Genomic DNA, 10,889 nt, shown 5'->3' on the forward strand with positions numbered 1-10,889 from the left:
GCTCTCAGTCCTGTCCCGGGGGCTCTGCCTCTCTGAGTCCCAGCAACCGCTGCAAACCTCGGAGAGAAAGCTGCCTTCGAGTTCCGACCGAAACCAGACAGTCCTGCTTCTCCCGTTTGAGTCTGTGCCCCTAAAGACTCGCCCGGGTCTGGAGCTCAGAGTCTGCGACTCCCTCCCGATTGAAACCGCCAACCGCGCCCTCCGCCGCCAGCCCGCTCCGCGCACTCCGCACCTCAGAATTTGACTTCAGCACTGCGCCTCCTCTGAGTGTCCATATGCGTTACTCTTTCCTCCTAGTTGTAGGACTTCCACTCAGCCAGCGTTCCTGTGATTCTGGATGATGTCCGTTCTGTCTTTTAGTTTCACTTTTGAAATGGTTGTTCAAGGCAGCAAACTCCGGCGTTAACCTATGCCGCCATCTTGGTTCCCAAGTCTCTAGGGGGGATGATTCTTGAGTTGAGTCCTAGAGGACATGGAGGGGCTGAGAACCTGTAGTCTGGGGGCCCCACTGGGACAGCTGGGAGTTCTCTAGATGAAGCTCCCCCACCTGGCCCCTTTTGCTTCCAGACAGCGACACTGTACCCTGGCGTGGGTTTATTAATTAATTTCTTTTTATTTCTTTAAGTTGATTTTTTAAAAATATCTTTTAGTGATTTTTAGAGAGAGAAGAATGGAGAGGGAGAGAAAGAGAGAGAGACATCCGTGAGAACGAAGCATCAATCGGCTGCCTCCAGCACACCCTCGACCTGGGATCAACCGTGCAACCTGGGTATGTGCCCTGACCGGGAATTGAACCGACACCCTTTTGGTGCATGGGACAACACCCAACCAACTGAGCCACAACAGCCAGGCTCTTTTTGCATGATTCTTATCAAAACATAATACTTTAGAGAAGAAGTTAAAGAAGAAAGTGAAAAATTCGTTTTCATCCTCCATACCCCAGCCGAGAAAGTACTAACAACTTTTTGGTATAGGTCAGTGGTCAGCAAACCGCGGCTTGCAAGCCACATGCGGCTCTTTGGCCCCTTGAATGTGGCTCTTCCACAAAATACCATGTGTGGGCGCGCACGTACAGTGCGATTGAAACTTCATGGCCCATGCGCAGAAATCGGTTTTCGGCCTGGGCTAGTCTATTTTGAAGAAGTGGTGTTAGAAGAAGTGGTTGGTGTCGGTCGGTGGAGCGACGTGAGATGCGGCGCAGGCGGGCCGTGGGCCGTGGGATACGCAGCGCGGGGGAGGTACATTGTTTTGAGGTACGTTCGCTGAGGTCGACCCCTTCCAACTCTCCCATCTACACTCGTCTATCTGAAACAAGCATACAAGACGAGTGTGGAAGGGAGAGTTGGAAGGGGTCGACCTCAGTGAACTTACCTCAATCAGATTGAGGACATTTTTAGCAAAGGCCAGCTTAGGAGTACCCTAATTAAGTTAATAACAATGTACCTACCTATATAGTTTAAGTTTAAAAAATTTGGCTCTCAAAAGAAATTTCAATCGTTGTACTGTTGCTATTTGGCTCTGTTGACTAATGAGTTTGCCAACCACTGGTATAGGCCTTTCTAGGCACTTACACATTTAAATATTGGGTATTTTTATTAAAATGGAGTGCTAGACATAAAGTTATATAACCTGCTTCATTTAGTTAGTAATATATTGCAGGGTTTTATTTTGACAAAATAAGGAACACACTGTTTGTGCAGTGTGTCCCTCCCCCCTTTTTTTCTTCACTTAACATACCAAACACATAATGTCCCTTCATTCTGGCCTCTTCATCTTCCCTTCATGCCCTCAGTTTCCTCAGTCCCTGTTCTTTCCCCACTTCCTCCCTGGATGACGAGCTCTGGGATGCTGTGGTTCTGTCTTCATAGCCCAAGTGGTTTTCCATGTGCACGGCACTTTTCCCCAGGGCTGGGGTCAGCTTCAGAAGGCTCTGGCCAGGAGCCCTGTGGGGATGTGTCTGTAGGACCTTCCCCATGATGGTGGCCCTGCTGTCCACACCCTCCTTCCCTGAGACCCTAGGAGGTCCCCTCCCTTTGCACAGTCTCCAGCCTGGGCGTCCGGGCCTGATGGGGCCTCATGGTGCTGTGTCCTCAGGTGCCCTTCCCCACCATGGTGGCTCTGCTGTGCATGTGGTTCGGGATCTCCCTGCCCCTCGTCTACCTGGGCTACTACTTCGGCTTCAGAAAGCAGCCATATGACAACCCTGTGCGCACCAACCAGATTCCCCGGCAGATCCCCGAGCAGCGGTGGTACATGAACCGATTTGTGGGGTGAGTCTCCAGCAGGGGCCTTCAGGAACGGTAAGGTTAGCACTGCTCTTAGGGGAACATGGAAGAAGGTGCGTCCCCCCAAGGATGCTGGGACTGGTGTTTTGCAGCTCAGCTGGGCCTAGTAGACTTCATGAAAGCGTAGTTTTGCTATAAGACAAAGAGGACCGAGTTATAGCCAGATTTGGTGTTGGCCTAGGAACCAGGTTGGGGGAGGGGTGGAAAGGTGCGGTGACACAGGTTGAAACCATTGCTTGGACCTTAAGCAAGTCAGCCTGCATCTCTGTACTTCAGTTTCCCCATCTATAAAACAGAGAATGATGCCCACCAGCTTACCTCTCAAGAGGCTATAATGGTACAGAAGCATGCGGAAAGAATTAGAACCACCACACTGTGCAAGCTTTCTCAGTCAGGCTAGCTAGGGAGGGATCCTGGGCTTCCAATGGCTGGGTCTCCTCCCAATGTTAACCCTCCTGTTCTGCTGCAGCATTCTCATGGCTGGGATCCTGCCCTTTGGTGCCATGTTCATCGAACTTTTCTTCATCTTCAGTGTGAGTAGTGCTGTCTGCTCCCCTTCCCTCCACACCACACAGCCTTCATCGCCGCTAGCATGGCCCTTCCCCTTCACTGAGGTGCTCTGCCTCTTACTGCCTCTGAAATTTCAGATGGGCCATTTAACCTCTTGGAGCCCCCATTTTTCACCCAACAGGATTACAGTCCTTCCTCTTAGGATGGCTTAGAAGGTCAAATGAGATACAGCATGTGTGCAGGGTCTAGTGTGGGAGGGTTCAATGAATAGAAGCTGCTTCAGTAATACTGCAGTCATCACTATTTTTAATATTGTTGCATCTGCTTTGATTTCTGGGTTCCTGTGCAGATTTACCTAAGTTACTCAAAAGACTCGGGAAAATGGAGGGAATGAGGCCTGTTTTCAGGGTCATTGTGAGGCTGAAATATGATGTCTGTAAAGGGCAGGGTGCTTGACAGTCAGAAACGCTTGTTAAATTGTAGCTGTGGCTGTGATGACGATTGCTCTTGTCCCGGGTGTGCAATGAAAGTTGGCAGTAGGTCTCTTCACGGCCATTGAAATCTTCTCACCTAACTTGGTGCCCAGCACAGAGGGTGCCTTGCATCCCGTCAGTGCTGGACAAGTACTCGCTGCTCTGGAGTGGCCCAGCCCCTTCTGGCTGAGATCCCCCTGCTCACCCGGCCCTTCCTAGGAAAAGGGTCAGAGAATGGGCTCCCTGCCGGCGCAGCCACCTCAGTTCCCTTTGTGTGACCCTGGGCCAGTCACCAGCCTCGCTGAGCCTTGACTCCTTTACCTGTAGAAGTCCGCACTTCCATAGGCTCATACGTGAAGATGTCCATGAGCATGTAGCTTGCCTGCCGTGTGGTAAGCTCCCCCTGAGTGGGGGTGGCTGCTGTGTAATTTTTTAAAAATATTTTTTATTGATTTCAGAGAGGAAGGGAGAGGGAGAGACAGAAACATCAATGATGAGAAAGAATCATTGATCGCTGCCTTCTGCATGCCCCACACTGGGGATTGAGCCCGCAACCCGGGCCTGTGCCCTGACCAGGAATCGAACGCTGACCTCCTGGTTTATAGGTCGACACTCAACCACTGAGCCATGCCGGCTGGGCTGCTATATACGTTTGACAAGGGTGTGATGCAGCTTTCTACAGCCTGCAGTGTTCAGGGTAGAGCCCACCCATCAAAGGGTCGGCCATGCCCCAGCCACTCCCTAAGCATAGGCTGGCTCACCCTCTGCTCCAGGCAGGAGGGCCAGTGAGCGCCATGTGCCAGGCACACAGGCCCCGGTGGCATTGTGATATCTCCATTCCTGCCCTGGTGACAAGCGGTTGCCAGTCCTACCTGAGGGCTAGTGTCCTGAGAGCAGGCAGGGTGAGCCCGGGGAAAGGGCCACTGGGTGGGAGCAGGCTGTTGAAGGCCGGCTGTGATGTGTCCGCAGGCAATCTGGGAGAATCAGTTCTATTACCTCTTTGGCTTCCTGTTCCTCGTCTTCATCATCCTGGTGGTATCCTGCTCACAGATCAGCATTGTCATGGTGTACTTTCAGCTGTGTGCAGAGGTAAGGGGCATGGGGCCAGGAGCTGGGGGTGGGGAACCTGGGTCCAACATGGAATGGGTCATGAGGCTGTCTGGGTTTCCCATGTTCCCCCTCTGGCCATGAGGCCTCGGGCTGGCATATCACTTCCTCTCTGAGCCTCCATGTACTCAGTGGGCTCCTGCATTGGTAGCTCTGGTTGAGTTGCTGAACCTCTCCATGCTCTCCTCATGTAACAAGAGTCGCAGTAGCACCGACTCAGTGCCGCTACAGTGATTAACCTGGGCTGATTCACATGTAGCACTTAGAATTGTACCTGGCACATGGGGAGCATTTGCTCACCACATGTTAGTTGTTATTACTATTCTTTTGTTGTTGTTGATTTTTTAAAATTAAGGTATATTTTATTAACAAGGAAGTTCACCCTTTTTAATGTGCCTTTGAAAATGCATACAGTTGTGAAACCACCATTTTAGTCAAGATATAAAACATTCCCATCACCCCAGATATTACTGTTCTTACCCAGAGCCTTTAGCTCCTTGGGCACCTGTGAAGCTTGGGGAAGAGTTCTGACCCTTCTGTTTCCTCCTCAGGATTACCGCTGGTGGTGGAGGAATTTCCTAGTCTCCGGGGGATCTGCATTCTACGTCCTGGTCTATGCCATCTTTTATTTTGTTAACAAGGTACCACCCTTATTTTGTTAACAAGTTCCCTTAGCCCTTTTAGGGCAGGATAGTGGAGGAGAGGGTGCTGGAAAAAACTCGTGTCTGAATCTTACTTTCCCATCAACAGTGGGACCGGTGCCAGTATACAACTGTCTCTGCTCTAGAACATGTATCTTTTTAGGAAAGAGAGTCTATGTTCTGTATGTTTGGAAGACAAAAGATTTCAGAATATATAACCATGAAACTATTGCATGAAAAACCTGTGACATATAGCCAAAGGGGTACTTAAAAGAAATATATCATCTACCAATGCTTTTAATAGGAAAAGCAGACATTGATGATAACAGTATTCACCTCAAGAAGCTAGGGGGGAAAAGAATATGGAAGGATAAAGAGGATAAATGAAAAGAGTAAATATAAAAACAGAAAATGATGAAATAGCCTTTAGCACCCAAATTTAGGACCTCAGGTGTCCTGTCTCTGGATGCTTCCTTCCCTTCTTCATTCAAGTACGGTTCAGTCCTTCACAATAAGGACAGGACGGGCCACGGCTTTGTCTGCATCTCGGATCGTCTGTATTCTGTGAGCCACATAGGTAAAGTGTGGGCGAAAGGGAGCCTGGCTCGGGCACATGGTGTTTGCTTGGCTTCAGTCTGCTGGCAGGATCTTTCCACAAAGTGGAAAGTTGATCCTTGGTAGCCCTAGAGGCTCCTTTTTTTCAGCTTTGCACCCCTAGAGCTAAAAGAACATCTGTCTTCTACCATCATATCATCAATCCCTAAGGGAAAACTGTTATTGGCCCAGGTTACATGCCATCCATCCCTTATTGTTCCTTGGGTCCAATAGGATGGCTTACTCTGACTAGCTTAGGTTTTATACCAGGAATGACAGCCCCAACAGGACCACAAAGTGAGGAGTGGGTACTCCAAAACACTGGGCAGAAGGACGATAGGAGACAGTGTTGGGCAAGCAAATCATAACTTTCATAGCCTCCTACCAGGCCCCCTGGAGTCACATCATAGTCTCCTGTCCTTCCTTCCTCTGCCTCATTCTTTCTTCTCTGTTCTTAAAACCTCCTCCTCCATCCCCAGAGCCTGCCTTGTCTGTAAAATGACGGCCTTGGCCTGTCTGAATTTCAAAGGATCCTTCCAGTACTGCCTTATTTGCCTCGTCCCTTTCCTGGTTTTACCACTGGACTTACCACTACCCTGTCCTCTGCCCTCACCTCACATCATCCTTTCTCCAGCCACAAGAAAGGCTATAAAAGGAGAGGTGTGGGGTAGAGCCTGAGAACATGGCCTTCACCTTCAGTTTGAGAACGTTTGACCTCAGGAAGGTCTCAAAACAGTGACCTTATGCCCAGCCAGAGAGGCTCAGTTGGTTTAGCATAGTCCTGTACACTGAAAGGTTGCCAGTTCAACTCCCGGTCAGGGCACATACCTGGGTTGCTGATTCCATCCTCAGTTGGGGCACATATAGAAGGAAACTGATTAATGTTTCTCTCTCTCTCACCCTCTCTCCCTCTCTCCCCCTCGCTCCCTCCCTTCCTCCCTCCCTCCCTCACTTCCAAACATGTCCTTAAATGATTAAAAAATTTTAAAAAACAGTCCGTGGCTGGTGTGGCTCAGTTGGTTGAGTGTTGTCCGATGCACTGAAAGGTCATCCATTATATTCTGATGGATGTTTCTCTCACACCAGTCTTTCTTTCTCTCTCCCTCTCCCTTCCTCTTTCTCTTTAAAAAATCAAATCAAATCAATAAATACATCTTTAAAAAACAGAAAAACAAAACAGTGACTTTATTGTTTTCTTCTGGGCTCCTGGCATTTTGGGACCATGTGTCTGTCCATGAGCCCTGGAGCAGGCCCCACGCAGGTCCTACCTATATCTGGACAGATCTTGATACCAAGGTTTCAGATTAGCTCCACTTGGCCTAGCACAGTGGTCGGCAAACTCATTAGTCAACAGAGCCAAATATCAACAGTACAACTATTGAAATTTCTTTAGAGAGCCAAATTTTTTAAACTTACACTATATAGGTAGGTACATTGTTATTAACTTAATTAGGGTACTCCTAAGGCTTAGGGAGAGCCACACTCAAGGGGCCAAAGAGCTGCATGTGGCTCACGAGCTGCACTTTGCCAACCACGGGACATACCAGCACAACACAAATCCTTGGCCTCCCTGCCCAAGCCTCAAAACTCTACAGAGGAGTCCAAAATGCTCCAAGATAAAATCCCTGTGAGGTGTTAAAAAGTGACAGTAACCCTAGGTGGTTTGGCTCAGTGGATAGAGCGTCAGCCTGTGGACTGAAGAGTCCCAGGCTCGATTCCGGTCAAGGGCATATGCTCAGGTTTCGAGCTCGATCCCCAGTAGGGTAGGGGGTGTGCAGGAGGCAGCCGATGGATGATTCTCTCATCATTTATGTTTCTATCTCTCCCTCTCTTCTCTGAAATCAATAAAAATATATTTTTTTGAAAAAAGTGACAGGAGCATTCTGAGAAAGAGAGGACCGTAGGCTGGGGCAGGCATATGGTGGCTCTCTGGTCCTTAAGCTGGGACTCTGAAACGCCTCTCCTCCCCCATTCCCTGTCTGCTACTCCAGCCGTTCAGGAGTCTCACTGCACTGTCCTGGGGACTGGAGGGTAAAGAAGTGACAGGGCTGTATCTATTCGTACTGCACCTGGTCCTCGCCCCTAAGTCACACCTGTCTTCCAGTGAGCTCCTAGGCCTTTCCCTGGGAGACTCCTAGCCCCTCTTACCACAGCCAGAAATGGCTTGGGTCAATAGAGTTGGGCCTTGGACTCCTAGCACTCTAGCCCCAGGTTCAAACCCCAGTTCCTTCTACTTCCTGGCTGTGTAACTGTGGGTATTGTTTAACCCCTCGGTGCCCCACCTGTAACATGAGCTAATAACCTGCCATGGTGGTCGTGAGAATCCAAGGCAATGCACGGGCCCTAGTATGGAAGAAGGGTCGCTGTGGCTGTGGGCCCCGTCTGCCCCTTGCTGCCCTTCTGGAGCAAGCCCCTTTTCCTGCCAGGCTTTGCCATGAAATAAGGGGTGGGGGGCAGTTGGCCATGGCAGGCTGGCACTAAGTGTCCACCCCTCTCTTTTCTCCCCTGCTCATGCCCCAGCTGGACATCGTCGAGTTCATCCCCTCTCTCCTCTACTTTGGCTACACGGCCCTCATGGTCCTGTCCTTCTGGCTCCTCACGGGCACCATCGGCTTCTATGCAGCCTACATGTTTGTCCGCAAGATCTACGCTGCTGTGAAGATAGACTGATGGGGGTGGACCATAGCCGTGCCCGCTCCGTCCATGGACAGGAAGCCACCCTGCGGGGGAACTGCAGGCACGCAAAATAAAGTAACTCCTGCTTGTTGGAATGTAACTCCTGGCACAGTGTTACTGGATCCCAGGGCTGCGTGGGGGCGGGAGGACCTGTAGATAAATCTTGCATTTTTCTCCATCATCTTATTCCAATTCTGTGGGGGATGACGTTTTTGTGGGTCGTTTTTTCTTCAGTACCAAGAAAGTTCCCTTTAGCAGGAACTCTGGGACCTGTTCAGGTTTATTTTTGGTTAGGGGTTTTTTCCTTGTATTTTTGTTTTATGTTTTTTAACAATGGATCCAGCATGGATAAGTCCACCGAGACACTGGGTTTTGGTCACTGTCTCCACCTCAGTTCCTCAGGGCTGTTGGCCACCCCACGACTAACTGGAAAAGGAAACACCAGACCTTCTGGGACTTCAGTGAGGTTTCCAAGCCTCTCCCGTCCATCCTCGCCATTGATGCCGTGACAAGCACAGCTCTAGCCCGGACATGCATCCTCAGTGCCAACCTGCCTCTACCAGCCACTTTGCCCCCCCTCTTCTCACCTCTCCAGCCTTCTCCCGGGGCTGCCCAAGGCAGGGCTTCTAGCCAGGCCTCAGGGTCGTCTTGTCACCAGGAGCAAGTCCAGTCTTGGTTGCTACAAGGAAATCCCCAGAAGTACTAGGGAGCAGTGGAAATTTGCTGGAGCAGAGAAGAGACTTGCAGCGAACTATTTCTGTGCCACGAAATCCTGGATCCAGGGCCAGGTATTTCCAAAGCCAATCCAAGTATATCCACATGTCTGTGCCTGGGCTGAGGGTCTTCACCCTTTAGGATTTCTCCCCAGTCCCTTCCTCAGGGGGTTGCTGTTCTTTGCAAACTGTGCTGGTGGTGGGAGTCTCTCTTCCCCCACTTCGAGCAGAACAAGGCCTGGAGACTTCAGTTCTCTTCCTTTAGAAGGTTGGGGAGAGGCATTCCCCCCCTGACATCACCCAGCCTTAGCGCCCATGCACAGCTCTTTTAGCCAAACCCATTCCTTTCCTCCTCCCATTTGAGTTCTTGCCTCCTTTGAGGGACACCCAGAAAACTGCTGGTGAAAAGGAAATGGAAGGTAAATTCTGTCATTTCTTCCCCAATTCCCAGGGATAGGCAAGGAGCCAGTTACCCCAAGTTAGAGGTAACTAACATGGCAGATCTGGCTCTTTTATCAACACCCACTCTTGGGGCCAAGTCTTCCCTCCACCCTCACTGCCCACCCTCTCTGTGCATGTCACTTCCTCTTAAATTGCAAGAGACCAAACCCACCCTGGGATTAGGGTTTAAGTAACAGCCACTCACCCCTGCTCCAGCCCTTTTGGGACTCCTACCACAGGACAAAGCCCAGGATGCTTTAAGCTGGGAACACACTCTACCCCTCCCTCTCCCAGGTTATTCTCAGAACGGCCCCTGCCAGCTCCAGTCAAACCAGTGAACTTCTCAACCTTGCCTCACAGTGACCCCACAGTGCCAAGTGGCAGCCACCAAGAATCAGGTTGAGGGAAAGGGAACTTAAGCAGTAGAGAATGATAATGGAGTCTTGTTTATTCAAATCTTGGATTTCTTTTTTCCCTAAGAGATTCTCTTTTGGGGAGGAGTAGGGAAATGTACTCCTCATAAAGGATTTAAACATCATCAATTTTTCTGACTTTTTAAATCATCGTCATCATTATTTTTAATTAAAAATGCCTGTATGCCTTTTTTGGTCCAATTGTAAATAAATATGCCATTGTCCTGTTGTTATGCCTCTTGATTCTCTCGCAAGGGTTAGGAGTCTGAGGTGAAGCAACTTCTCCAAGTGGGTTGAGCTGAGTGGTTTCCCTCAAAGCTCAGTCTCAGGTCAGGCTTTCTAGAGTTAAGGCCACTGTTGTTCCCGTACTTGGTGCAAGTCCATAGCTTCTCCCATCTGCTCATCCCCTTCATTCTGAATCACAAGTATTTCCCCCTTTGTTCCCACATGTAGGAAATGGTATTTAACTGTGAGCTTTGGTAGCAGTGAGACCTGATTTTAGATTTCCAGCTCCAATATTTTACTGTCAACTCACTTCACCTATCTGTCATGTAAGACTCCTTCAATTGCAAACAGGAGAAATAAGTCAAATTGGCTTAAGCCCAAGGGGAATACATTGGCTCATAAGTCACCAAGTAAATGGATTATTTGGCTTCAGGTTTGGATAGATCCAGGGGCTCAAAGGATAGCCCTTTTCCACTCTGCTTCTCTCTGGTCCATTCTGTCCCATTGTCAAGAGCCTTCTTCCCTACGGGGAAGGTATGGAGGACATGGCACAGATGGCTCTAGGCTTACATTAGCCAGTTTGGAAAGCCTAGAGAAAGATAATATCCTCCCCTACTTAAGTATCTATAATAAAAGCATAATATTCTAATTAGACCAGACAGCCAAACGACCTTCCAGACAAAGCTGCAGGAGCCAAGGCAAAGGTGTTTAGGGGCGATCAGGCCAGGCAGGCAGGCAGGCAAGTGGTTAGGAGCCAGTGGTCCTGGATTGTGAGAGGGATGTCCACAGGGATTGGGCCTAAACAGGCAGT

The 10,889-nt window shown here is 49.6% G+C and overlaps 1 protein-coding gene across 2 annotated transcripts in view; it reads left to right on the forward strand.

Annotated features, from left to right (window-relative positions):
- Positions 1-10,082, forward strand: part of TM9SF4 (transmembrane 9 superfamily protein member 4) — a 55,445-nt gene extending 45,363 nt beyond the window's left edge. For both annotated transcript variants that reach the window (XM_006767868.2, XM_015566640.1), the window contains exons 14-18: positions 2,095-2,270; positions 2,755-2,818; positions 4,238-4,357; positions 4,927-5,016; positions 8,131-10,082. In XM_006767868.2, coding sequence (XP_006767931.1) covers positions 2,095-2,270; positions 2,755-2,818; positions 4,238-4,357; positions 4,927-5,016; positions 8,131-8,280 — 600 coding nt within the window. In that variant the 3' untranslated portion in view covers positions 8,281-10,082. The remainder of the gene's footprint in view (positions 1-2,094; positions 2,271-2,754; positions 2,819-4,237; positions 4,358-4,926; positions 5,017-8,130) is intronic.
- Positions 10,083-10,889: the final 807 nt, after the last annotated feature.

The sequence above is a fragment of the Myotis davidii genome, unplaced genomic scaffold (assembly GCF_000327345.1).
Source record: "Myotis davidii unplaced genomic scaffold, ASM32734v1 scaffold562, whole genome shotgun sequence".
Classification (NCBI taxonomy): domain Eukaryota; kingdom Metazoa; phylum Chordata; class Mammalia; order Chiroptera; family Vespertilionidae; genus Myotis; species Myotis davidii.